This window comes from Mustela putorius, unplaced genomic scaffold (assembly GCF_011764305.1).
Source record: "Mustela putorius furo isolate JIRA1106 unplaced genomic scaffold, ASM1176430v1.1 tig00000174_pilon_pilon_pilon, whole genome shotgun sequence".
NCBI classification, from domain to species: domain Eukaryota; kingdom Metazoa; phylum Chordata; class Mammalia; order Carnivora; family Mustelidae; genus Mustela; species Mustela putorius.
The window spans coordinates 26,574,569-26,601,880 of NW_025421304.1; the positions used below are offsets into that span (position 1 = coordinate 26,574,569).

The 27,312-nt window shown below is 50.1% G+C and overlaps 3 protein-coding genes and 1 pseudogene across 9 annotated transcripts in view; 2 read left to right on the plus strand and 2 right to left on the minus strand.

The window, feature by feature from the left end:
• Positions 1-105: 105 nt before the first annotated feature.
• Positions 106-3,579, minus strand: ENKD1 (enkurin domain containing 1). The gene is made up of 8 exons (XM_004744426.3): positions 3,499-3,579; positions 3,167-3,266; positions 2,872-3,066; positions 2,169-2,341; positions 1,084-1,209; positions 818-981; positions 577-713; positions 106-479 (listed from the first exon to the last, which is right to left on the minus strand). The coding sequence occupies exons 2-8, from the start codon at positions 3,249-3,251 to the stop codon at positions 319-321; spliced, it is 1,041 nt and encodes a 346-aa protein (XP_004744483.1). The 5' UTR covers positions 3,252-3,266; positions 3,499-3,579; the 3' UTR covers positions 106-318.
• A 36-nt stretch (positions 3,580-3,615) lies between these two features.
• Positions 3,616-6,313, plus strand: CUNH16orf86 (chromosome unknown C16orf86 homolog). 3 transcript variants are annotated; one of them, XM_004744423.3, is made up of 5 exons: positions 3,616-3,902; positions 4,123-4,352; positions 4,700-4,917; positions 4,994-5,197; positions 5,413-6,313. In XM_004744423.3, the coding sequence occupies exons 1-5, from the start codon at positions 3,795-3,797 to the stop codon at positions 5,553-5,555; spliced, it is 903 nt and encodes a 300-aa protein (XP_004744480.1). In that variant the 5' UTR covers positions 3,616-3,794; the 3' UTR covers positions 5,556-6,313. The 3 variants fall into 3 exon arrangements, with proteins under 3 accessions (XP_004744480.1, XP_044932122.1, XP_004744478.2); XM_045076187.1 differs by having other exon boundaries at positions 4,994-5,500; XM_004744421.3 differs by having other exon boundaries at positions 3,617-3,902; positions 5,021-5,500.
• A 4,402-nt stretch (positions 6,314-10,715) lies between these two features.
• Positions 10,716-27,312, minus strand: part of GFOD2 (glucose-fructose oxidoreductase domain containing 2) — a 35,007-nt gene continuing 18,410 nt past the window's right edge. For 2 of the 5 annotated variants that reach the window (XM_004744437.3, XM_004744438.3), the window contains 2 exons: positions 20,872-21,217; positions 10,716-12,286 (listed from right to left, as the gene is read on the minus strand). In XM_004744437.3, coding sequence (XP_004744494.1) covers positions 11,388-12,286; positions 20,872-21,130 — 1,158 coding nt within the window. In that variant the 5' untranslated portion in view covers positions 21,131-21,217 and the 3' untranslated portion in view covers positions 10,716-11,387. Of the gene's footprint in view, positions 12,287-20,871; positions 21,242-27,312 lie in introns of those variants that run through there. The other 3 variants (XM_045076188.1, XM_013052240.1, XM_004744440.2) reach the window with 3 other exon arrangements.
• On the plus strand, positions 12,368-17,471 carry LOC123391016 (annotated as a pseudogene).

Consider the following 27,312-nt stretch of genomic DNA (forward strand, 5'->3'; position numbering starts at 1 on the left):
GCAGTAGTGATAAGGATAACAGAGAGACCTTCCCGCAATTGAGCAGCAGGAGGGACACCAGGCTTGGCATTTCTAGGGTAAGAAAAGCTCTTACAGAAACAATCCTCACTGTGTACAAAAGGTTTAATTTGGACAAAGGGGTTAAGAGGCTGAGCTGGTCCTTCTACAGCCACCAGTGGCTAGGAAGAGTGCTCTGGGGATACTGCCCACCCCACTCTCCTGTCTTCAAACTCCAGTCCATGATGGGGCCTCCTCCTGCCTTTGCAACTGTGTGGCCATCCCCAGTGAGGACCCACACAACTACCCCCATAAAAGGGCTCAGGCATCCATCTTCACGAAGACCTTGGGGCGGGAAAAGATCTTGATGGCTTCCTCTACCTGCACCAGCTTCCGGTCCAGCTCCGCACGGTGGCCCTGGGCCCTGAGTGAATCTGCGCCGGCAGGCAGCAGCACCAGCTCACGTAGCAACTGGCTCTGGCCTACAGGGGGCCCAGGGACAGTAAGTGCTGGGCAGGGGTGCATGGTCCCCACTAGGTTCCCTGTCACTGCTCCCTTATCCCTTGCCCACGAACTCACTCTGGAGCAGATTGCTCAGGGTCTCCAGCCGCTGATTCTCAGGCATGCGAGTGTGGCCTGGGGGCATGGCAGGGTCCGGCTGGCTCTGCTGACGGGCCTCGGCCTCCCGCCGCCACAGATCCCTGCGTTCCAACAAGCTGCAGATGCACAGGCTCAGAGGTGGTGATGGTCCCAGGGGCAGAGGTCATCTCCCACCCTCCACAGGCACCCCTCACCCTGTGTGTTGGGCAGTGGGACCTACTAATGAGGCACATGGCCCTTCTGCGTGGTGTTGTAGTGCTCCTGGGCTTGCCGCTGCTGCTCCAGCACTTGTGCCAGGACCTGCAGTGAGCGGGAATGCCTCCGGGGGGCCCTCTTGGCAGTGCGGGCATTGTGGCTAATGAAGTCCACACCCAGGCCTGGCCCCTGCAGGACATGGCAAGCAGGATGGGGCAGACAGCACTGTGATGTGCTCCTGGACCCCTCAAGATCGCTGCCCCCCCCCCCAGCTACCACACTTCCTCTCACCTTAGCACTGGGGCCTGGTGTGGTTAGCTGAGGACTGGGGACACGGGGTGGTGGCAGCCCAGGGCCGCAGCGGGAGTGTGCCCGCAGGAAGTGGGCAGGCGCTGTTCCAGAGGCAGGGCTGGGCTCCTGGAGGGCAGGGCATAGCAGAGGAATCAGGCAGGCTGAAGTCGGTCTTAAGCCACCCATACGAGTGAGCTTCTGTTCCTTCTGCCTGTGAGGATATTTATCTCCAGCCCTAAGGGCCTCTTCCCTTTTGAAGAAACACTTCTATCCTTGAGCACTTAAGTATGTGGGTGTCTCACATCTCTAGGAAAACAAAAAACCACCCCTCCTTCAACCTGAGTCCTGACTCTGGCTAAACCATTCCCTTTTTCTCTCCTTCCTGCCCAAGCTTCCTGGCTCTGGCCCCACCAAGGTCATTCACAGCTGGCCTCCAAGCCCTCAAAACCAGGGTCACTTCCCTGGGCTCACTGTCGTCAGCCTAATCCTCAATAACTCCTGGGTCTCTCTTTCCAGATCCAGACCTGACTCTCCATCTGTTTCCTGGGCATACTCCCAGCCCCCTAGGAGTCCCACAAATGCTTCAGTTTCAACAAATTTGCATATGACCTTACTGTCTTTTCTCTCTATCCTGTTCCTCCCTCTGAAGACTCTGGATAGAGAAATGGTACTACTGTCTACCAAAGAACCCCACCACTGTACCCCTGCCCTTCACAACACCCATAGAAATAAAGGGATCTTTTATGATGTGGGTCTGGCTGACTTCTAAGCCCAGCCTCATGCTCTTCTCCCCTGTACACAGCATACCACTGCCCACACTCCCTCTAGTCTTAGGACTTCAATCTGTAAGTTTCCATCTCGGTAGAATGTTGTCTTCCATTCTCTCCTTGCCTAATTCCTTCTTGCCCTTCAGGATCCCCCAGCCATCACCACTTCTGAGGAAGCCTGCAGCACAATCAGCCATTTCTTAGCCCCTGGTACCTTAGTCCCCTGTGATTTTCACACCCCCCCCCAACTAAGATTTGAGCATAACTGCCTGTCAGTCAACAGGATAAACAATGCTCGTGGCTCTCCAAGTCAGGTACCTGTAGCTGGGCCTTGACCCGGGACTCCACTTTGTCATATTTGGGCGAGCGCCACAGAGCCTTCAGGGGCCTGGGCTGTCCCTGCTCCCGGGTGCGCTCCTGCTCCTGGAAGCGCCTCTGGATCTCCCTGATCCGCTTCAGGTTCTCCTTCTCATGGTCTTTAGGGTCCTTCCCTAGGAAAAAGATGTTGCCAGACTCTACCCTACATACAGCCCAGGAGATCCAAGTCCCATCAGGTCAGACATTGGCCTGCACCCTGCCTCCTACAGAAAGATCTCCCTGACCTCACCATCTAAGACAGTTTACACATCACTACATTCCCTTCCTGACAATTACCTTCTTATGTCCTTGATTACTCTCTACATTTTTATGTGAAGTACACCATGAATCACTTTGTATATTATATCCATCTCTTCACTTGTTTATTGTTTTTCTAGCACCTACAGAGCAGGCCGCAGTAGTCACTCCACACACAAGGTTTTGCTGATGCATGAATTCATTAAGCTGAGCTAGGGTTCCTGGGAACTACTTCATTCAGTCCTCTCCTGTGAGGAAGCAATTCATTTCTCCCTCCTTTTATAATTGGAGAAAATGACACTCAGAGAGGCAAAGCCTGAGTCCAGATCTGGGAAGGAGAAGCAACACTTTTGATCTCAGCGTTTGACCTCATACTCGCTTCAATGCCCCTTCTGTACGAACTTACTCTTTGGAGAGGCCCCTGGACCTAGGGAGATGCCCCCGAGTTGCAACAGCACTCCCCCGACGCCACGCCGGCCGCGCTCCAGGATCTCTCTGGCTCCAGGACCTATGAGGGGGCCGCGCGAAGGGGTGGCTTCCAAGTCGAGGTCCGAAGTCAGCAGGTCCAGCTTCAGCGCATTTCCCTCAAGGCGTCCTTGGGCTGACAGGCCAGACGGGGCGGAGTGCGGAGCTCAGTAGTGGAGCAGAGCCAGAACCTCGCTTGGGCCTTGCCCCGCCGCGCCGCCCCATACCCAACTCACCAGAGGCCGGCCGGCGGTAGTAGTCAGGGCAGACTGTAGGGTCTGGGGGTATGGGCCCCGAGATGCGGGACGGGCCCTCGCACATGCCGCCGTTGCTGCCCTGCAATGGTGCACCGAGGCCTGCTGGCCTGCGCATTTCCTGGCCCTGGCCCTTTCCTCAGCCCAGTGCCTTCTCCCTGGTCCTGGACCCAGACCCTGACCCCGGCCTTGCCCTCCATTCCCGGTCCCCGCCGCGCAGCCCGACCCCGCCAGCCCTTGCCGCCTCCGCTCCTAACCCACTTCCCTGCCCGGTACGCGACCCCTTCCTCGAAACACTCGGGCAAGGAGCTCACCGTAGCAGTTTTGCCGCCGACTGCTGCAACCCCACGGGCTTGCTGTTGCCAGGCAACAGTAGTTTCCGTCCTTGAGGTCAGGGGCCACGGCCCCCTGGCGCAAAGCCTTCTGGGGCTTGTAGTTCCAGCTGAGAGTGGCGCCGAGCCACCGTCAGGTTCCCTTCCCACTCGCCTGCCCTTGCTGGCGGGTCTCTGGGGTCAGGGCCCTGTCCCCGGGGTCAGCGCCAGGTCCCCAAGGCCGGCCCCTCGCCGTCCTCCCCGCAAGCAGCCTTCGAAGAGGCGGACCCCGCGCAGCCATGGCCTCAGCAGTGGCCGAGAGACAGCCAGGGGCCCAGGAGAAGGCAGCCGCGGGGCCGGCACACCTCGCGGAGTCGTCGTCTGGTGGCCACGCTCAAGGCTTTGAGGTGACCGTCAGGCTGTGTAGTCTTCAAACACTTGTCCGCGGCGCTCTAGGAGGCCAAACTCTGTGTGACGCCCCCCTAACTGCCAGGACAAGCTCCATGGGTCAGGGAGGGACACGGGCTGGTTGGTGCCCTTCCTCTGCATTTGGTGTTTCTCAGGTGTCTCATGACTGATCCCCTGTATCCTTTGCTTGGTGACCAGTTACCTATGTGTCACCTCTAGTGTCCAGTGATGGCCGACCCGTGCCTGGTACCAGCCTATGAGGCCTGCCGGACGGTGGGTGAAGACAAGTGCCCAACAGGACCAGTCTCAGAGCCAGAGGTCCAGGAGGAACAACTCAAGCTGGAGGAAGAGAGGCTTAAGCTAGAGGTGGAGTCACTAGAGGAGAGAGGTCCCAGGCCTACAGCCTCCATTGTGAAGGCCAGTCATGGTCCGAAGAGGAAGCCGGTCAAGTGAGGGAGTTTTCAGAGGGTCAGAGCTGCTGGTCTTCAGGAGGGAGTTGGGCGGGCTCACACTCGTACAAAGTGCACCTTATCCCCTGCCACCACCATCTCTCCTCTATCCCCCTGTTCCTGAAGAGCCCTGGCATTGGGGGTGGGGGGAGGCATCCAGGGGAGGAGTCTCAAGGCCTTGTAGGGTACTGAGCTCACAGAAGCTCTAGTCCCCTGTCCAGCCCAGAGCCTCACCGACCAGGAAAGGGACAAGAATCTAGGCCCCAGGTGGTGGACAGGCAGGGCTATTCCCTATGGTCAGGGCACAGGAGGCTGGAGGCTGGCTCCTTAGGCCTCCTATGCCCCAGCCTCCCAGGGCCTAGTCACCAAGCCCATCCTAGGGCTGAAGCAGAGATGCCACACGGGCTGCCACTGCAGAAGGAGGAATCGGAGAGTAGCCAGAGTGAGCCCTTACCATCTGCCAAACAGCACAAAAAAGCCAAGAAGCGCAAGAGTCTGGGGACTCCAGTGCTTCCAGCTCTGGCCAGCACGGTGTCTGCACCTTCAGAGACCTTGGGGCTGGAGCGTGAGTGGCAGCCCCTGGGCCTTCCCTTTTCCTCCTGCCTGATGGGACCCTGACATGGCACAGCTTGGTGTTCCAGCCCCTGCCCTGACCCGGGTCTTTGCAGGAAAGGCCCAGCGCCTGCGGCCCCTGTACCAGTACATCAACTATTGCAATCCGGAGCTGAATCAGGCAGGGGAGGGGGACAGGGAGGCTGAGGCAGAGATGGAGACGGAGTTGGAACTGGCCTTGGTCCCCGAGGAAGCAGGTGTGGAGCAACTGCAGGCCTTGCTGCCTGTGGCAGGTGAGCTGGCCTCGGGCCTCACTTTGCCTTGTCCCAATACATTGGTGTCCTCCACCCATGCTCTGGGTCCCCTGGGAGAGGAGGTGGGAGAGGAGCCTGGGTGTCAGGGGGTCAGCAGCCACCTCAAGGCTGAGGTGGATAAGTCAACCCAGGTGGACATTGACAAGATACTGAGTGTTTGCGCCACCCCACTCGTACCTCCACTCTCTCCTCAGTACAAGTGACTTTCCTGCCGCATCCCCCACCCCCGCCACTGGTGGCTCCCCTTCTCCTAAGTCTGAACCAGAGCAGCAGCCTAGGCCCTGGGTGGAGGGGAGAAGTTGGCCCTTCTCCCAACTTGGGACCTTGGACTTGCTGAAAATAAACATTTTTCCTTCTCTCAGACTTTGTGATTTCACAAATAAGATGGCTGAAGAGAGGCTGGGAAGGTGGGTGCAGGGTGTGAAGCCTGACTGGTCATCTGGATGACCCAAGAACTTGACAAAAGTACAGGTTCTTGGGCAAGACCCCAGACCTAACCAAATCAGAATCTGCAGGGGTGGGGCCTACTTTTGTGCATTTAAATGCTCCTCAGATGAACCTGAAGGTCAGACAGAACAGTGGGGATGTAGAGGGAGGTGGTGATAAGGAGAAACTTGGGGCGGAGAAAGGAAAGGAATGGCCAGGTCACAGCAAGCAAGTGCTTGGCTCTTCTCCCTGTCTCCCAGGGGAGCAGTCTGCATTTGGTCTGACCAGGAGGGTCCAACACTTAAGGTCCCCCATTGAGGTGTCCGAGTTCATCTGCCTGCCCCAAGAGTGGCATCTTCGGAACACTAGCCACTTATTGGAGGCCACAGCTGGACCAGACTTTGCCTGTAAGGTGGCCCCGCTAACAGAGGCATTGGTGCCTTTTTCCTGGCAACCAGGGGGTAGTGGAGGATGTGAATGTTCTCCCTGAGCCTTGCAGACAAGCCACTGGATAACCACAAACAGGCAAAAGCTTAAGTGGCAGCCAGTGCTGGACATTTTGGAAACCCTCATATCCTGCTGCCTCCTCCTCGTCCTGCATGTCCTATATATACCTTAATGTACCTCATATACCTTAAATGTAAGGATTTCCAAATTAAATGAGTAACTTTTCCCTCCAATATGCTTTTTTCGCCATGTTTCATCTGCACGACTGTTCAAGCCAAAATCATGGGTGTCGCCCCAGAGCCCGTCCTGTTCTTCGCTTATTCTTTATTTCTGCAAGCTAATCAGGCAGCAAATCTGGTGTATGTACCCTGTAGGCTGAGTCTCTCAGATCCTATGTTCAGCACCCCTGTCCTGGGACAGTTATCTTCAGGCGAGAGCACCCTACTCTCCCTGCTTGTGGTCCCCTGCCCGACGAATCCACCCAGTGATCCTGCTGCACAACCCCCTGAACCCGATCTGTTGCTTCCCTTCTAGCATCTTGCACTTCTTGCCCCAGATGCCTTAAAACTTTTCAGTGGATTTAAGTCCCGGACCAGCCACATCTTTACGCTCTCCACATGGGGCTTCCCCTGCCTAAAATGCCTTTATTCCTTTACCCCTCCACCTGCCTATTGCGCTCTTACCTTGAAGACTTGGGGGAACTTTGCTTCTACCACCCAGGCTGTAGCATTTACATAGCATTGCTGCTGTGGGTTATAACTGTTTTCGGGACTAGACTGTGAACTCCCCAAGAGCATTTGTCATTGCATTGCGCCAACCTAGCAGAGGGCCCCCTCCCCAAAAAGCACAAAGATAAGGAGGCCAAGGTGGGGAGCTGAGGAAGCTGCAGAGAACAGGTCAGGATCTGAAAGGCTGAGGCCATCCAAAGTCCAGAACCATGTTGGGGACCCCTTGAATAATGGCCTGGCAAGATCGTTGATCGGGTGGGCAGGCCCAGGTGGAAGCAGGAAGAAAGTTGGCATTGTCCCAGGTTGCTTCCACCTTTACAAGTCACTTGAAAGACCTGTATTATTTATTTTTTCTGCTCACACTTTATTATTATTATTTATTTATTTTTAATTATTTCTGCTCACACTTCTCCCCGGGTAGCGACCAGACCACCCCAGAAAATACTGTCCACAGGGACCATGCAGACCAAGTCTTGTCCATAGGGATGAGTATGGATTCTGCAGGATTTTTCAGAGGTAAAGGCCTCTTTACTCTTACCCCAACTCAGCTTGGGGCACCTGGGGGGCTCAGTTAGCCAAGCATCCGCCTTTGGTTCAGGTCATGATCTCAGGGTCTTGGGATTGAGCCCAACATCGGGCTCCAGCAGGGAGTCTGCTTCTCCCTCTCTGCCCCTCACCCCACTCATGATCTTTCTCATTCTGCTCTCTCAGATAAATAAAATATTTAAAAAAAAAAAAAAAAGTTAACTGAGCTTGACTGCCTCACTTCATGGCTGAGGAAGCAGAGGCCTTGAGTGAAGTGGCTTCGTATGAGATCACACCCCGGACACCAGGGACACTGTCCTTTCCTGAACCTTGCAGATCTGGACCTGACGACTCTGGCTGAGGCCTGACCCATGAAGGCCGAGTGTTTGAATTGTGTGGTGTCCAGAGCTGCAGGTATGAGCCAGGCCAGCACTGATGAGGAGATCCCTCTCTTCTGTCCCTCCCTTCCAACAGGTCTTGTCGGAAATACTCAGAACTGATCTACATTTGCAGGTCTATTTCCTGGCAGGTTTTTCTAAGCAGGGTGGATTAGAGTAGCCACAGAAAAAACAAGTCACTACTAATGTTCCTAAAAGCTCACCTTAGGGGCGCCTGGGTGGCTCAGTAGTTAAGTGTCTGCCTTTGGCTCAGGTTATGATTCCAGGGTTCTGGGAACAAGCCCTACATTAGGGTCCCTACTAGCAGGGAGTCTGCCTCTCCCCCAAATAAATAAAATCTTAAAAAATAAGTAAGAGCTCACTCTAAGGGGGAAACGCTGAGTGTAATGCAAGGAGACAGGTGCCACAGAAGAGCAGAGGACCAAAGCTGTGGGACCTCAGTGGTGGGAAGAGCTGCCACTTTGCCTAGGGGAGCAGTGAAGAGACAGCCCTCCAGCTAACTCCTGAAGGAGAGTTGGGGGGCCTTCCAAGCCGAGGTGCACCAGGGAAAAACTTTGCTTATGTGGAAGAAGTCAGTCCCATGCAGGAGGGCCCCCTCATTTAGCATGGCTTAAGCAGAGGCATGGCCACCAGACCAGGGTGGGGAGCTCTGGGAGTGATGAGGAGTGTAGGCCAGGAGGATCTTGGCCCGGCATTCTGGAGAGGTCACTTGAGCAGGAGTGAGAAGGGCAAAACGTGGAGGGGAGACGGGACAGGGAGGTAAGGGGGACTGCTAGGTTGACTGCTGTTCGGTTGAGTAGGAAGCTCCCATTTGGGAGTTGAGAAATAAGCAATAAGTATTTGGAACTTCTTTTCTGGCTGCTCTCACAGAGAGCGAACTGCATTTCCAGCGGCTTGGGAAAATTTAATCTACTCTGCCCCAGGAAGATCCTTGAGATTAGGGAGCTGGTCCTGGGAGGTGATGCTGCCTTCCTCCAGGAGGGGGCGCTGCGGGACAAGCCTGGATCCGAATGCAGACAGTCACCCCTGAGGAGGAGAACCCAGCTGGTTTCCTCAGCCACAGGATCTGGGTGGGGGATGGCCATGGGCCTATGCTCTGGGGAGTACCGACAGAGGACCCCAGGGTCCTCACAAAAGTAGCTCTACACCAAGCCCACTGCCTCTTGCCTCAGGACTTCTGGGAACCTGTCTTTGTAAACAAGGGGTTTGCTGTGGAGCCCCATGAAACTTCAGTAGTGCCACTGTGGGTCAGCAACCTGGCTCTTCCTTAAGAGCACCTGTCATGTATGACGGACACTTGTGCTTTCTTAGTAAATACCCCAATTTAGGAAGGCTCCCATCATCCTACTAACACACAGAGGGACTGACCTGGAGCTGAGCTGATCACCCCAGGAAGAAGAGAGCAGCCTTTCTTTCTTTCTTTTTCTTTGAAGTAGGCTCCTCACCCAGTATGGACCCCTGTGCGGGGCTGGAACCCACAACCCCAAGACCAAGACCTGAGCTGAGATCAAGTGTCCGACACTCAACTGGCTGAGCCACCCAGGCACCCATCCACCCCTTCCTTTCTAAACTCGAGCGGCATCCTGCCTTGTGGGCTCTCTCTGCAGTCCGCCTCCTGGCTGAGGCCTCACTGAAATTCCTGCTGCAAAGGGAAGGCAGTAACCTGGCTGGGGCCTGAGCAGGGATGGGCAGGGCCTGGGCACTCGGTCTCTGAGATCTGCAAGTGCTGGGGAAAGAGTAGTCCAGGGTCAGGCTCTGTAGTCAGATGGTCAGATGACCCTGACCAGACTCCTTCCTGGCTCCATCACTTGTAACTTATAGGAAGCAAGGAACTTTGCCCCTCTCTGCCTCAGTTTTCTGATCTGAATAATGAGAATTTTCGTAGTGGTAGCCCATAGAGTGGTTTGGATATTAAATGAAGTAACACACATGAAGTGTCTTCCCCAGGAGGCAGGGGGCGGGCAGCATGCAAGCAGCACACTCCCCAACACTAGCCGCTGCTGTGTTGTTGCACAAGGACAAGGTTTAGAACCAGAACAACACATAGGAAAATCAGCCTGACGAATTCCAGAAAGGGTGCCAAGAGGAAGAGGGAGGCTTCCCTGAACCTTTCTTCCTCTGGCAAGGAGCCCAGGGCAGGGAAGAGAGAGGAAGCTTAGAGAAGGGAAGACTTGGGTTTAGGCCTAATCTGGGAAGGCTGGCGGAGGAAACAAAGGGGTGCGTGTGTCCTTTACCCTGACATACCTCACCTCTGACATGGTTAAAAGGCGGTCCCAGTGTAGACCAGTTAATAAAAGCAAGGCTGGGGCGCCTGGGTTGCTCAGTGGGTTAAGCCTCTGCCTTCAGCTCAGGTCATGGTCTCAGGGTCCTGGGATCCAGCCCCGCACGGGGCTCTCTTCTCACTGGGGAGCCAGTTTCTCCCTCTCTCTACCTGCCTCTCTGCCTACTTGTGATCTCTGTCAAATAAACAAATAAAATCTTAAAAAAAAGGGGGGGGGGGAAGCAAAGCTGGTGACCGACTGTCTGGGTCAGGCGGCCTTTGGCTATACCCACTCCATGGGGCAAAACGCGGAGCCATCCTCTAGTTCATTGCATCCAGGTTCCCTGAGAGCACTCCTCACTTCTCCTCTCCTGGGGCTCTCCAGAGCCAAATCCATGGTTGCAAGAACATAACTCTTCCTGACCTCCAGCCCAGGAGGGTCCCTAATTCTCCCTATCTCCCTGAGACGGCATGCGTGACAAGCACAGGTTCCTGTCTCGAGTCCTGTTGTCTGAGAAAAGACTTCCCTGGAGGGTTTCTGGGATTCAGTCACAAGGGATAAGCCCACTAGACCGTGATGGATCCAAAGCAGGCCAGAGCTGCTGTGGAGCCACAAGGAAAGAGAAAAACATAAACAATCTGTAAGAGTAAACAAGCCTTTCATGATTGAAGAAACCCAACTCACCAAACAAACCACCAGCAACTACATGACATAGTGTCAGATTTTCTGGTTTATTTATGAACATTTATCAGATGTTCCAGAACCCTCCCTATCTCCTCTCTGCCAAGTCACAGGCCCTTTTGCCCCAGGTCAACAGCCCCTGAGAGCTTACCTAATGAACAACCCCTCCTCCCTGCCAGGGAAGGGCAGCCTAGAGGCTGGAAGGGCCTGCTCACACGGGAAGGAGAACAGGTGTGGATCCCTGAGGGATGACTGGATGCCCTCACCGTTCCTGAGATGCCCTAGCCCAGGAAGGGCATGAAAACAAGGCTTCTTGTCATTTTTCCTCAGGCTGAGGAACCAGCCAAGCTGGGTTCTTGCCATGCTTCCTCACCTAGTTAGGACCACCAATTGGCGAAGGCAGCCTCCAAGTCAAGCTCTGGCTGGCTCTGCTTCCCAGCGTGACTGCGCAGAGAGCGGGGGCAGCTCCAGCCCGCTTCACCGTGCTGGCCCTCAGCTACATCAGCATCCTGCAAGTGTGAGGAGTAGATGAGCAGTGGTGGGGGCGTTTTCCTAGGGCCACCTTGGGCTTCACCTGGGCCCTGCCCAAGTTCACTGGTGAAATGAAAGACTGTCTGAGCTCCGGCCGAGCCCTCCCACCTCAGCTTCTGGTCCCCCCTGCCCCTGGCCCCTCCGCCCCGGGGCAGGGAGCCCACGCACAGGCTCACAGGTTATTCCGCTGGAGCGCCTCACAGAGGTTCTGGTTGGCATCAGGTTCTTCCGTCAGCACCTCCACAGCCTCCCACTCCCCGGATCTGCTTGACCTTTTGATGGCATCCACCACACTCTGCATGTATAGCCCATCCTCGAACGAGGCGGCCATCGAGACAGGGGTGTGGTCCCAGGTGCGGCGGTCCCCCTGCCCCTGGAAGGACTGGCGCAGGGCCTGCACCATGTAGACCATGCCCTTCAGGTAGAGCAGCGGGACATCCTGGGGCCCCTGCTCGGGCAGCCCTGCCCCCACGGCCAGCGAGTCCCTCAAGAGCAGCTCCTCTTGCGTGGCAGAGTTCTTCTGCCCGTAGAGGTCCGCTCCTCGGGCAACGAGGCGTCCTGCAGAGCCCACCACCATGACCTCGTGCACAAAGGCGCCTGGCATGTTGAAGTTAAGTGTTACTGTGCTGCACACCCCCCCGCCCATGAGCATCTGGAAGAAGCAGAAGTCGTCACTGGTGACATGGCGGATGCCACGGATGGCTGCGTTCTGCCTCACGAAGGTCTTGAGCAGCCCGTGTACTTTCTCGGCTCTCCGGCCGGTAAGGTGGGTCAGCAGGTCCACAATGTAGGTGCCCATGGTGTGCAGGCCCCCGCCGCCCATGAGCTCGTCACAGATCCAGCCATAGTTGGGGCTGAGCAGGCTGCCTGAGTAGATGCGGGCATCACAGATCATTACTGCACCCACGTAGTGCTCCGCGATCAGCTGCTTCATGCGCACAAAGGCGGGCAGGAAGCGCAGCACGTTCCCCACCAGGCTCATCAGCTGTGGGTAGTAGCGTGAGGCGGTCACCATCCGGAAGGCATCCACTGAGGTTGCTGCCTTCTCACAAACCACATTCTTCCCAATACCTAAGAACAAAACACACCAGAAAATCTCAAAGTTCCAAGAGATTTACACTGGGGGGGGGGGGGATCTTTTCCTGAAGGCACATGAGCTCTGAAAGCCTCCTATTATCAGATGGTGGCCTGGGACAAGAGGAAAGGTGATGGCTTGGATAAAAATGGTACACTGTGACTTGGACCGAAGAACAAGTTATAGGCTGGAGAAAGACAAGTAAATTCTTAAGGGAAAATGAAAGTAAAGGCAGAAGGTGCAAACCAGGAATCGGAAATAAACAGAGGAGGTATGGTGGGTAATTTACATGCCAACCTGGTTAGGCTGTGGTGTCCAGCAAAAACCAGTCTGGACACTGTTGGGAAGGGGTGTGTGTGTGTGAGTGTGATTAGCATTTAAACCAGTAGATTTTGAGTACATCAGATCACCCTCCACAATCTGAGTGGGCCTCAAAATCAGTTGAAGGTCTTAGGCAAAAAGACTGAGGTTCCATGGAGAGGAAGGAATTCTGCCTCCAGACTCAATTCTGCAACATCAGCTGTTGCTGGAATTTCCATCTTCTTGTCCTGCTCTGTAGATTTCAGATCTGTCAGCTACTACAATCATATGAGCTGATTCCTTAAAATAAATTTCTCCCTCTCTCTGTATACCTTCATTGGTCCTGTTTCTCTGGAGATCACTGCCTAATATATGTGGGCTGGACAGATGGACATGCCTATGTACTTTCATACATTTATTAGATCAGCTCGGGGCAAAAGCATCTCTATTCTAGGGGATAGGCTTTGCCCTCTCAGTTTTAACTGCAGAAAGATTGTTCCAAAGATTATTCTCTGAAAACACGGGTCCAACAAGTTAGTGTAGTCAAAAGGTCAGAAAATGTTTGGTTGGCTCTAGTAGCAAGAGAAAGGGAATAAAAATATTCCTTTTGCCCTAATGACTGCTCTGATTATACTATAGCTGGGATGTACAGAGAGAGCAAAACAAGGCTAGAAAAAGGCCTGGAGAGAGAGAGCTAGAAGACTGAGCAGCTTCCGTATTAGGAAGCAGAAAGAATCAATACTCTTCCATGTGTTAAGATGAAAGCTCATGAGGGTATGAGTAGTCACAAGACACCAACACCAGGATACTCCTGTGAGCTTGGGGTGGTTCGAATAGAAGTCCTATGTTAATACCACCACAGATGCAGGGTTGGGGGCAAAGCAAAGGGGAGGTCCTTGCACTCAGGTCTGGCAGGAGGGCACCCTACAAGAAGAGTAGCACCTGACTGTTATTATCATCTGCTCCTAAGTCTCCAAAACTTCCCTATATACATGGATTTTAGGGTTAGGGACTGGAGAATCACAATCTTGGGTGACAATCTGGCCACGTGGCTACAGAACATATACGGCTGATCAGGGAAATAATGAGGAAATTAGATTCTCAGACACAAACACCCCATCTGAGGGCTGCAGCTCTGACCAACCCAGAAACTACTTCTAACTTATTCATGGCAGGGATTGAGTGGACACTGCAGCATGGAGCAGAGGGGAGACAGGGCGGGGGGAAAAGAACTTTTGTGGTTGCTGGGAGTTTGGTGATGATAAAACCAGGATAAGGAACCTCTGTTGCAGGTCAAGAGAGGTCAGGGAAGGAGGAGAGACCTCCCATCTTGAGCCCGAACAACAGGAATGCTTTTGAACGTAGGACCGCATAGTATTATCTGTATGGAAGTTAAAGGCCATCATGAGTTAAACAGGTTCCTGCAGGTCAACTATACATGATCTTTAACTTTAGATAACCTGGGTTGCCCTGAAAGACATATTTATTTAAGTTATCTAGCATTCCTGCTAGGAAGCCAAAGGAGAGATTAGAGAAGCTAGGGACTGCTTTTTCTTAACAGGGAGTGGGAAAAGCATGGATGCTGAATGCTTAGTAGTTCATATTTTTTGGGGTGTGAATAAATTTCAAGCTATAACCCTTTCTCCAGCTCATATTCCCAGATTTCCCAGGACTGAGGTGCCAGTGAACAGCAGAGGCCCAGTGAGGCTAGGCTGCCCCAGAATATCTCTTTGTTCCCTATTAACACAGCACCGGTTCAGAGCTCTAGTACCACGGCACCCTGGTTAGCCCATCTAGAGACATGGGACTAGAGAAAGGAGACTTCAAACACTAGGCAGAGAAGTAGCTCAGGAAGAGCACCACTTTTCCGTGCTTCCTAAATCCAGGAAGTCTGCTTTGGTGGCGAGGGTAGGGGTGGGTGTACAAAAACGTTTCTGCTACTAGAAAAACAAAGTTGAAAGCCACAAGACTGAATGACTCTTGTCTTCTCTTTCTCAGGTCACTGGCCCTGCTAGCCCCCTAGGTCACACCAGACTGGGGGTACATGAGCAGAATTTGTGTGCCAGGCCCTGTGCTATGCCCTGGGGACACAGCATTGGGTTTGGTCTTTACTTTCAGAGGACTTAAGGTTGAGTGGGAGAGGTAGCTATTAATCAGATTACCATATAAATACATGTAGAACTGTACTTGTGATAAATGCAGTGAAGATGAAATAAATGGTAAAATGAGAACATATACCAGGAACCTGAACTTGGCTGGACAGGGAATAAGAGAAGACGTCCCCAGGGACCAGGATTCCAGAGATTAAATTATTTGGGCTCTTTGAAGAACAATATCTCTTTTTATCTCACAAGTCCATAGGAAAGGGTTGGCAAATTCAGTGTTTTTCTAATGAAGCACACTAGTGCCAAGAACTGGGCACAGAAACCTACCTTTCAGTGACAGATTTAAGAAAACATTCAACTGTGGCAAAAATGTTGGGGCATTTTGCAGACTAGAATACATTTTTCCGAACCACTTCTAAACTGAGAAATAAAACATGTTAGGGTCCCTCCCTCTCCTTTAAGGAACTCATGGAAAAGCTTTAGGGGTAACACTGAAGGCAAAAGAAGATGGGAAAAAAAAAAAAAGTAGAAAATAAAATGCCACAAAAAGAGCTGTGATATGAAAAGGACACCTCCGGAGGCTAAGTCCAAGAGTGAATTTTAGAAAACCATCAGTAAGAGCAAGGGCAAGAAACAATCTTTATGGGGGCACCTGGTGGCTCAGTTGGCTAAGTGTCTGCCTTCGGCTCAGGTCATGCTCCCAGGGTCCTGGGATCGAGCCCTGTTTCAGGCTCCCTGCTCAGTGCAAGTTGGCTTCTCCCTCTCCCTCTCCTGCTCCCCCTCCTGGCTAGTGCTCTCTTGCTCACTCTCTCTCTCAAATAAATAGATAAAATCTTAAAAATAAAGAAAAGAAAAAATCTTTATGGCCTCAGAGGTGAAGTAACATCTAAAGATGAAACAAGCTGAGGAAAATGTAATTTTTCTTACACCACTAAGACTTAATGAGATGTAACCCTAGTGTTTCTGGGCTTTGGTTTCTTTCACTGAAAAGGAAGGCGCTGGATTAGGTCAGTGGTTCTCAAGTCTTTAGTGTGTGTCAGAATCACCTAGAAGGCTTCTTCAAACACAACTGCTAGGCTTCACCCACAGAGATTCAGAAGGTCTGGGATGCGCCCTGAGAATCTGGATTTATAATAAGTTTCCACATGATGCTGAAGGTGCAGGTCTGAGAATCACATTCTGAGAACACTGGCCTGGAGGTTCTCTTCATAGAGGCCACAGGCCTGAAATTTCTATGATTTTATGCATGTGAATGCCAGGAGAAAATACAGTCCTACTGGCCAGTATGAAAAATTTTAGAAGAATATACAGTCTGTCATATGTCCCCCCCGCAATGTAATCTTTATGTACAACGTGGGGCTCCAAGTCATAACCCTGAGATCAAGAGTCGAATGCTCTACCGACTGAGCCAGCCAGGTGCCCCATCATCATACACGTCTTCACAGATGCAAATCTCTATTGGTATTTTTTAGTCTCTAAGATTTATCTTTTATAATGCTTAGCACAGTACAATGCAAGGAGGACCCTTAACTAAATAGAGTCTTTAGGGGCGCCTGGGTGGCTCAGTGGGTTAAGCCGCTGCCTTCGGCTCAGGTCATGATCTCAGGGTCCTGGGATAGAGTCCCGCATCGGGCTCTCTGCTCAGCAGGGAGCCTGCTTCCTCCTCTCTCTCTCTGCCTGCCTCTCTGCCTACTTGTGATTTATCTCTGTCAAATAAATAAAATAAAAAAAAAATAGAGTCTTTATCATTTATTTATTTATTTACTAAGATTTTATTTATTTGACAGACAGAGATCACAAGTAGGCAGGGAGGCAGGCAGAGAGAGGAGGAAGCAGGCTCCCCGCTGAGCAGAGAGCCCGATGTGGGGCTGGATCCCAGTACCCTGGGATCATGACCTGAGCCGAAGGCAGAGGCTTTAACCCACTGAGTCACCCAGGCGTCCCTAAATAGTCTTTAGATGATTGTGGTAAGTTTCTCACAGGTTCAAGATCTGATCAGATCAAAGGTGATCTAGAATTAAGAGTATGTCAATAGCTATATAGCTAAGTAATTATATCACTTTCCCCCAGTTTTTAAAAAAAAGACTTGAGGGGGCACATGGGTGGCTCAGCCATTAAGCGTCTGCCTTCAGCTTGGGTCATGATCCCAAGGTCCTGGGATTGAGCCCCGCCTCGGATTCTGCTCAGCAGGAAGCCTGCTTCTCCCTCTCCTACTACCCCTGCTTACGTTCCCTTTCTCTTCCTGTCTCTCTCCGTCAAATAATGCATAAAATCTAAAACAAAACAAAACAAACAAAAATAAAAAACTGAGGATTGTTCTGTCTTCTCTGTCCTGGAAGCAGCTCTCCTGCCACAGGCCCTCAACCTCTGAAAATGTCCGCCTGTGCAAGGGTGTCTCCAACTCTTCCTTGGTCAGGAGCACCTCTCAGGTGTTGAGCCAATCACTGTCTGGACTAGCCACTGGAGACACTGACAGATGAGAGCCTCGGCAGCTTGGCTGCCCCACATCTCCTGACCTTACTTATTCCTAGCCATAGCTTTTGAACCAGCGCCATTTCAAGGGGTATCAACATAGAAGTCAAATTCATCGGGGCTGGGGCTGCCGCGGTAGGGGTGGCTGGCTCTGGGGATGGAACTGGGATTTTGCCTGGGAGCCTCATCATTGGTTATGCCAGGAACCCCTCTCTGAAGCAACAGCTCTTCTCCTACCCCATTCTGGGTTTTGCCTTCTTGGGGGGCCTTGGGGCTCTTCTTTCTCATCCTCTTCACCATGTGAGGAGCCTTCACCTCCTATGTCTCACCTGCTCTGTACAATCCTTTTCCTTTATCTACCCAGGCGCCACCTAGGCTCCCCTATTTATTTGTTTGTTTGTTTACTTATTTTTAAAGTGAATTTGGGACACCTAGGTGGCTCAGTGGGTTAAGCCGCTGCCTTCAGCTTGGGTCATGATCTCAGGGTCCTGGTCCCCTGCTCGGTGGGGAGCCTGCTTCCCCTGCCCCGCCTGCCTCTCTGCCTACTTGTGATCTCTGTCTGTCAAATAAATGAATAAAATCTTGGAAAAAAAGAAATAATTAAAAAATGATTTTAAAAATAAAATGAATTTAACTTAGGGGCAACTGACTGGCTCAGTTGGAAGAGCATACAACTTTTTTTTTTTTTAAGATTTTAATTATTTGAGACAGAGAGAGAGATCATAAGTAGGCAGAGAAGCAGGCAGAGAGAGTGCGTAAGTGAGAATTCTCAATTTAAACAAAAGGAAAAGGTGCGGGCACCTGGGTGGCTCAGTGGGTTGAGCCTCTGCCTTTGGCTCAAGTCATGAGCTCTGGGTCCTGAGATCCATTTCTGCGTGAGGATTTCTGCTCAGCAGGGAGCCTGCCTCACCTCTCTGCCTACTTGTGATCTCTCTGTCTAATAAATAAATAAAATCTTAAAAAAAAAAAAGAAAAGAAAAGAAAAAGGGGGCACCTGGTTGGCTCAGTCGTGAGGCATCTGTCTTCAGCTCAGGTCATGGTCCTGGGGTCCTGGGATGGAGCTCCATGTCTGGCTCCCTGCTCAGCTGGAAGCCTGCTTCTCCCTCTTCCACTCCCTCTGCTTATGCTCCCGCTCTCGCTGTCTTTCTCTCTGCTAAATAAATACAATCTTTTTTTTTTTTAAATGATTTTATTTATTTATTTGAGAGAGAGAGAGAGAGAGAGCGAGTGAACATGAGAGGAGAGAGATCAGCAGGAGAAGCAGACTCCCAGCCGAGCAGGGAGTCCGATGTGGGACTCAATCCCAGGACTCCAGGATCATGACCCGAGAGCCGAAGGCAGTCGCCCAACCAACTGAGCCACCCAGGTGCCCAATAAATAAAATCTTAAAAAAACAAAACAAAACTGAGGGGCACCTGGGTGGCACAGTCGCTTAAATGTGGGACTCTTGATTTCAGCTCCAGTCATGATCTAATGGCTCATGAGATTGAGTCCTGTGTAGGGCTCTGTGCTCAGCAGGGAGTCTGTTTGGGATTCTGTCTCCCTCTGGCCCTCCCCCCACCCTCATGCTCTCCCATGCACGCTCTTTCTCTCTCTCAAATAAATGAGCAAATCTTTTTTTTTTTTTTTTTAAAGATTTTATTTACTTATTTGACAGAGAGAGAGATCACAAATAGGCGGGGAGGGGGCGGGGAGCAGGCTTCCTGCTGAGCAGATTCCTGATGCGGGTCTCAATCCCAGGACCAGGAGATCATGATCTGAGCCAAAGGCAGAGGCTTAATCACCCACTTAGCACTACTTAATCACCCAGGTACCCCAATAAATGAACAAATCTTAAAAACAAAATGGTGAAAGGACACAGGGAGTGAACTTTGTGGTTACAATATGCTCAGCAACTCCTCTGGGGTTTGAGTGGGCATTACCTGAAGGGAGCTCGCATGAGCTCTCCGAGACCCACCAACCTGGCCCTGGGACTGCATGCCTACAACAGAGCAAGGACTCTCATTCACACCCTTGTCTCCTACGACAGAGCTGCAGAGAGAGAAGACAGAAGACAGATGACGCTGGTTCACCAAGGGCTGAAACAGAAGATCCCAGAAGTCTCTGTTCATCCCTGTCCTGTTTATATGAAAAGCAAGTCCAGCGTTTTCCTGCACCACAAACCAAAAAACACAGGCCTTTGGCCAAAGAACCCTGGAGTGTCCTCTTTCTTCCTATGTAGCTTGGCAATAGTTTCGGGGGGGGGACCCTAAATTCTAAGAAAACCGAGAGCCTCTACTACTCTGCCTCTGGATACACCTGGTTTCACCAGCCTGCATTTGTGATACGGGGATGGCAAGCAATCAAACGGCCATGGTAGCTTGATCCCCTGGCACTAGCCCTCTGTTAAAGTGTTGGCTTAGGCCGACTTCTAAACTAAATCTGAAAGTCATTACCTGCCCTCCTAAGAATCTAGTGTCTACACACATCCTTAGACACTGCTCTCTGAAAAAGACAAACCATCTACAATATTTGGCCAAAATGTACATGCCCCCAAATTAACCACCAGACTCACATTCTTGCAAACTCCAATGACCATTTATCTTTATGAACACACTGGGCCAGAGATGACAGACCTTCTTTTCTCCTCAGAACAAGGGAGACAAGTAGCAGAGGCTTGGATTCTCCACCATGGTAGTGGCTAGGAGGAGTGGTCAAGCCTCATGACATGCGAGCCCCTGGGCCCCAAGATCACTGACTGCATCAGGGAAATATTTTGTTCCTACCACTTTACATAACACAACTTCCCTGTCAATCAATTATATGCTACTTGAATTGTGACCAAAGTCTTTTCTCATCTACTTTGTAACGTATGTGATCTCTAGTCTCTTCAACTGAACTGTAAAATCTGAAGGCAGGCAGGGCTCTGATTCAACACTGCTCTGAATGTACAGAAAGACATCAGGACATTGCCTGTGTAGGCAGTGCCTGAGAAGGCAGTGTAAAAAAAAAAAAAAAAAAGTAACTGCTGGATAAATATTTACTGGCTTGTTTTCCTATTCAATTAGATTCTGATTTACATAAGAAAAAGAGAAAAGTCACCTACAGTTGACAGGGAAGAGTAGCCCAAAAGCAATTGCAGGAGAACAGCTCAGGAAGCCCTGCCCTGTCTACTGCTTCCCAAGGAGGCAGAGATGTGAGCAGACAGCCCTGTGGACCCTGTCAGAGAGCCTCCCTGCCTTCCCACACACAAGATTGCAAAATGCGGCAGGAAGGGTGTGCACTTGATCTAGCGAAGGACTGACAAAACATGGGAAATGGCAGCCTTGCTACACACCTTCCTGTCCTCTCTGTGGTGCTCTGTGCCACGGAAATGGAAGAACAAACACATCAGTTACAATCTGTTTCCTACTGCCCAAGTCTTGGAACTCTGACTTCAAACAGGCCAAACTGACCTGCATGAAATGTCTGTGTGCTGCCAAAGCGAGTACCACATTGCACGGCATGTAATGATCTCCAGCTCGTGTGAGAGGCCAACTCTTAAGGTGTTTGCTTCATTTTTGTTCAGGGAGTTACTTATGGAGGTGAGGAAGGCTGGAGCATTTCTTCCCACAGCTGTAGCAAGCCCCCAGTGTGCCCTCCCCAGCACAGAGGAGAGCAGTGACATACAAGGACCACCCAGAGGGAGACACAACCTGCCCTCGCTACGGCCTGACTGTCCATACCTAGAGCCTTCACAGATATCTGCCGGGTCAGTGGAGGGGGGATATTGATGCACACAAGATCCACGTCTTGATGCAGCAAGACATCATCGGTCCGGCTGGTGTAGAAGGTGATGTTCATCTCCTCGGCAAGCTGCTTTGCCTCCTCCTCAGTCTTCCCCCACAGGGCCTCCACGGTGAACCCTTCTGCCCTCAGCAGTGGGACCAGAACCCGGGCGGAGCTGCCGGTCCCAAACACGCCTACTCCTGGGAGCATCTTCATGCCGGTTTCTCTGTTCACCAACTCATCTCCTCACAAGAGCCTCCAGCATGAATACGAACTTCCCACAGTCCTGGTCAAACATGGCTCCTGGAACAGCAAGCATTATACTGGCTATTAGTGGACGGCACCCTCAGCTGAGGCTACCTTCTGGACTTATTCGGAAGCAACAAGTTCTCTGCCACAAAAGCACAAATGAAACACTGCTCTAGAATGAAAAGCTGCAAACCTTTCCCCACTGAAACTTAAGGATATCAGCAATATCCATCTACTGGCAGAAGGAAGAACGAAAAATGAGGAAAGCGGAGTTCAAATCTCTCTTCTGTTCTGTTTCTTTATGTTTTGTGTTTTGTGTGACTCTGGTCTAATCATTTATCCATCAGGGCCATAACTGTAAAAGTTCATGAAGCTATGATATTATATTGGGAAAGGAAAAGATGGGAAACAAAAACCAGTACAAGCTGGAAGAGAACTACTTAGGCACTACACAGATTATAACTTAAAAATTTATGGTAGCATAGGAAAGTATTCATTATAAACAAAAAATAACAATAACAACAACAACAAATGATTTCAACTACCAAACTGGCAACAACAAGTTTAACATGTTATTTTTTGTATAAAGACATTTTTATATAAAGACTCTACCACTGGGGCGCCTGGGTGACTCAGTTTTTAAGTGTCTGCCTTCAGCTCAGGTCATGGTCCTGGGGTCCTGGGATCGAGCCCCGAGTCGGGCTCCCTGTTCAGCAGAGGGTCTGCTTCTCCCCATCCCTCTGCCACTCTCCCTAGCTTGTGGGCGCGCGCTCTCTCTCTCTAATAAATAAATAAATAAAATCTTAAAAAAAAAAAGAAAGAAAGAACAAAACTAAACAAAAGTCTGGACACCGAGGAGGGCATGTGATGTAACGAGCAATGGGTATTGAGTCGCAGGCCTGTACCTCTGAAACCAATAATATAGTACATGTTAATTAACTGAATTTAAATGAAAAAACTTTTAAAAACTTAACAACAAAACAAAACAACAACAACAAACCTAAAGAAAAGTCATCCTGGAAACCAAGATGAGATTTGGGTTTGCTCAGAGTACCTGGTTTCCCCCTACAGCAGCCCATCTACTAACCCAGTGGTCCCAGCTCTGGCTGTGTATTAGGTACTGGTAACTCCAGACCCACCAAGTCAGAGTAGAGGGATGAGGCTGTGTCACTATCAATTTCTTTTCAAGTTAAATTCTTTTTTTTTTGTGATAAAATACACATAAGATTTACCATCTTAACCACTTGTAAGTGTACAGGTTCAGTGATATGAAGTGCGCTCATATTGTACAACTGTTAACCACCATCTACCTCCGAAACTCTTCATCTTGCAAAACTGAAACTCTGTACCCATTAAACACTAACTCCTCATCCCAATCCCTCTCGTCACCCCAGGCAACCACCATTCTACTTTCTTGTTGTTTTAAAAAGTATATATAGGGGCGCCTGGGTGGCTCAGTGGGTTAAAGCTTCTGCCTTCGGCTCAGGTCATGATCCTGGAGTCCTGGGATCGAGCCCCGCATCGGGCTCTCTGCTCAGCAGGGAGCCTGCTTCCTCCTCTCTCTCTGCCTGCCTTTCTGCCTCCTTGTGATCTCTGTCAAATTAATAAAATCTTTAAAAAAAAAAGTATATATATATTACTCTAGGTACTTTGCAGAAGGGGAATCATACAGTATTTGTCTTTTTGTGGTTGGCTTATTTCACTTAGTGTAACATCCTCCAAGTTCATCTATGTTGAAGCATGTGTCAGAATTTCCTCACCTTTTAAGATCAAATAATATTCCATTCCATGTATATATCATATTTTGCTTAACTATTCATCTGTACACAGACATTTGGGTTGCTCTCATGTTTTGGCTATTGGAAATAATGTTACTATGAACATGGGTGTTTGAATCTCTCTTCAGGAACCCCCCGCCCCAAGACTCAGCTTTCAATTCTTTTGGGTTTATACCGGGATATAGAATTGCTAGATCATATGGTAGATTCTTAATATATTTTTAAAGATTTTATTTGTTTATTTGATAGAGAGAGAGATCACGAGTAGGCAGAGAGGCAGGCAGAGAGAGAGGGGGAAGCAGGCTCCTTGCTGAGCAGAGAGCCTGATGCAGGACTCGATCCCAGGACCCTGAGATCATGACCTGAGCCGAAAGCAGAAGCTTAACCTACTGAGCCACCCAGGTGCCCCAGATTTTTAATATTTTTTAAAAAATATTTTATTTGTCAGAGAGCGATCAAGCGTGCACAAGCAGGGGGAGCAGTAGGCAGAGGGAGAAGCAGGCTCCCTGCTCAGCAGGAACCCTGATGTGGGATTCCATCCCAGGACCTTGGGATAATGACCTGAGCTGAAGGCAGATGTTTAATCAACTGAGCCACCAAGGCGCCCCCTTATAGTAGATTTTTAATTTTTTGAGGAACCATCAAACTGTTTTCTAGTGGGTCTGTACCATTTACTTTATTTTTTAAAGATTTTATTTATTTATTTGACAGAGATCCCAAGTAGTCAAGAGGCAAGCAGAGAGAGGGGGTGGAAGCAGGCTCCCCGCTGTGCAGAGAGCCCAATGTGAGGCTCGATCCCAGGACCCTGAGATCATGACCTGAGCTGAAGGCAGAGTTAACCCACTGAGCCACCCAGGCACCCCGCTTTTTTTTTTTTTTTTAAAAGATTTATTCATTTATTTTAGAGAAAGAGAGTGTGTGCAGGAGGAGGGACAGAGGGAGAGATGGGGAGAGAAGCAGAATTACCACTGAGTGAGGAGGCTGATGTTAGGCTTGATCCACAATACTGAGTTCATGACCTGAGCTGAAATCATGATTTAGATGCTCAACCGAGGGGCGCCTGGGTGGCTCAGCGGGTTAAAGCCTCTGCCTTTGGCCCAGGTCATGATCCCAGGACCCTGGGATCGAGCCCCGCATCGGGCTCTCTGCTCAGTGCAGAGCCTGCTTCTCTCTCTCTCTCTCTGCCTGCCTCTCTGCCTACTTGTGTTCTCTATCAAATAAATAAATAAAATATTTAGATGCTCAACCGACTTAGCCACTCAGGTACCTCTGGAATTGTTTTCTTAATTTCATATTCAGGTTGATCATCTCTTTTGCTTCTAGTGTAGATACAAATGTACTATGTAAACTACATGTCTATCCTAGGAGTTGGTTTGCCAGTACAGCCTGCTTGGCCCTACCTGAAGGATACCTGTGCTTTTGTGAACCAATGAAATAAGTATGACTTGGGCTGCCTCTAATTCCAGATCCCTATCAGCTTCCTGGCCTTGTGTCTCTACTCTCTGGGACTGTAGATCTTGGCTTGCCCCCTACACTCTTCTGGTGGGTTTTATCTCAGTCATCACTCTTTCTAATAATGATGAATAATGTCTATAGACTCTCAGCTGTTTTCTTCCTCTTTGCTGATAAATCTGCCCTTACAAACTTCCTGTATGGCTAGAAACAGGTCACAGAGTATCTTTATAATTATCATGTCCTGGACTTCTTCAGCTATTGTGGTCACCTTCTGCATTTGCAGTTTTGTTTTTGCTTTGTTGTTGTTTTGGCTACTTACCTATCATTAATATCCTGGGAGCTTGAAGTTTCTGCATAAGTTTTATGGGTCATTAATTACCATCAACTTTAAGGGCCAGAGGAGTGACACAACTACTATAAACAAGGACATCCATGTTCTCTCTAAATTCATGCCCAGGACAAACTTCCTCCTCTCTCCCATCTCATTTCTTTATGCTCGAGTTATATTTGGGTGTATGTATGCATTGGTGGCTTAAAATAACAGAATGGATCTGAAGACAATTTAATAACCTCTGTTTTACTGACAGTGACTTAAAGGGTAGCTTCACCAACACCCATAAATGGGCATCAGCTGGCCTCTGAGGAAGCCAGATGGCATGAAGCTAGGCAGGCTTGATCACTAGGTATTTCCTGTTCAAGCAGGCAGAGCTGGTTTCCCTTATTTCAGTGACTACCCTTTCTAACCTCTAAAACTTCCCTACTCCCTGCCTTTAACATCCTTACATATATACCTTTTGGGTCCTCCAGAGATCTCCATCAGGTCAGTCTGCCTAGCTCACATGCACTCTAATCACCACACGCTGATCAGGAATGAAGGACTTTGCAAGGCTGTGGGGAAGATAGCACAGAGGGGAGATGCACGGAATCTGCAGTCACTTGGCCTGGCTCAAGTCCTGGCTCTACCACTTATCAGCTAGGTAACCTCAGGTAAGTTTTTAAATCATCACGCTTCTGTTTCCTCAACTGTAAAATGGGACAGTTGAATATACCTGATATGGGAGTTAAAGATTAAATGAGTTAATATTTGTGAAGCTTTTATAACAGGGCCTGGCCCATAGTTAAGTCTCTGCATACATCATTTTAGAAAAGATTTCTCCAACTTCAAAAGCCGTGTAGGAACATAAAGAATATTCTGAGCTATGGGACGCCTGGGTGGCTCAGTTGGTTGGACGACTGCTTTCAGCTCAGGTCATGATCCCGGAGTTCCGGGATCGAGTCCCGCATCGGGCTCCCAGCTCCATGGGGAGTCTGCTTCACCCTCTGACCTTCTCCTCGCCCATGCTCTCTCTCACTGCCTCTCTCTCAAATAAATAAATAAAATCTTTAAAAAAAAGAATATTCTGAGCTAAAATGCAGCGAAGTACAATAGTGTAACAGACAGTACATCTAAGTCCACACAATCCCGTTCTGCAGATGATGATACAGAAGCTCAGAGAGGCTAGGTAACCTTTCTAGGGTTCTGCAGCTGGTTGTTATGTGACCGAACGGCCATAACCAGCTGTGAAACCCTGGGCAGGCTACTTAGCTCCCCTGACCCTCTGCAAAAACACAAGTTTTATATGTGTGGAACAACTCTTCTTTCATTCTTTTGTGCTAAAAAATGAGCCAGGAAAGTTCATCCTGTTGTCTGGCTTGGCAAGTGCTCGCCTCAGATCCACCACTCAAACCAGTGCTGATTGTTCATAAATCACACCTTTATTGAGGGCCCAATGGGAAGGCTGTGGAGACAAAAGAATTAAAAAGAGCCCAGATTTTGGGGGCAAAAGGTCAGAAAGGTGTGCAGGAGCCAGAGCTGGTGGCACCAAGCACTAATCTTGGGAATTTGGGCTTTCATAGGTGGGTGTGCTTAAATGCTGGTGTGCCCCACCTTCCCCACCTGATCCCCTCTTGGCCCTGCTCTCTCAGAAGTCATAAGGCCAATTTCTAAGGCTCCATGCTATGGGTTCACCCAATGGGAAGCACCAGGAGGAGATCAGAGAGCAGGAAGAGAGATAAATGGATGGAAGGATCCATCCATTCTCTGCCTTCTCTCTAGCAGGATGTGGTTCTGGAAGGGCCTGTGTTCCTTGACAGGGTCACAGTACCTACTAAGGACCCCTCCCCTATAGCAATAGCTTTTACTGGTTCTGGTGTCTGTACCCTCTTCCCACTGTGCTAGAGGCGGTAACACTGACTACTAGCGGTAGCCAGTTCCTGGGTGCCCCACCATCCCTTGTAGGTTTGTTTCCTTCACTGTTCACACCACTGTAAATAGCCCCTTCATTAAAGACTTTTCAGTGAACCCTTTTAGTGTGCTGCCTGGACTCTAACATAGAAAGCAATTAAGAACCACTCAAAATTTTTAACGTGAATTAGGTGGAAAAGAGTTTAACAGACTGTAGACAAAAAGTCAGTTAGGGTACAAGTAAAAGATAAGGAGGGTTTGATGTAGGAAATGAAATGGAGCAGGCTGTGTGCATTTGTCAAAACACTCAGAACTGTAAGAAGAGACTTACTCCCCACCACGGAGGGCAAATCCAAACTGACCCCCCTGGAACACAGTCACATCCATTCCTTTATCTATGGCTACTTTTGTAATACAACAGCAAAAGTAGATGACACATTAATCAAACAGCCCACAAAAATAAAAGATATTTACCATCTGGCCCTTTACAGAAAACGTTTGCCAATTCCTGCCATATCCCATGGGTTATGAAGCTAGGAGCTCCAAGTGACAAAATGTGGTCATGAAGGTAGCCAGGATTATGATAAAAAGAACATCCTAGGGCGCCTGGGTGGCTCAGTGGGTTAAGCCGCTGCCTTCAGCTCAGGTCATGATCTCAGGGTCCTGGGATAGAGACACACATTGGGCTCTCT

Coding starts and splice junctions, on each gene's coding strand:
- ENKD1 (XM_004744426.3), bottom strand. CDS start 3,251: ATGTGCGAGGGCCCGTCCCGCATCTCGGGGCCCATACCCCCAGACCCT. Junction 3,067..3,166: donor CTACCGCCGGCCGGCCTCTG/GTGAGTTGGGTA, acceptor CTGGCCTGTCAG/CCCAAGGACGCCTTGAGGGA. Junction 714..817: donor AAGGGCCATGTGCCTCATTA/GTAGGTCCCACT, acceptor GTGCATCTGCAG/CTTGTTGGAACGCAGGGATC.
- CUNH16orf86 (XM_045076187.1), top strand. CDS start 3,795: ATGGCCTCAGCAGTGGCCGAGAGACAGCCAGGGGCCCAGGAGAAGGCA. Junction 4,353..4,699: donor CCGAAGAGGAAGCCGGTCAA/GTGAGGGAGTTT, acceptor CCTATGCCCCAG/CCTCCCAGGGCCTAGTCACC. Junction 4,918..4,993: donor AGAGACCTTGGGGCTGGAGC/GTGAGTGGCAGC, acceptor TTGGTGTTCCAG/CCCCTGCCCTGACCCGGGTC.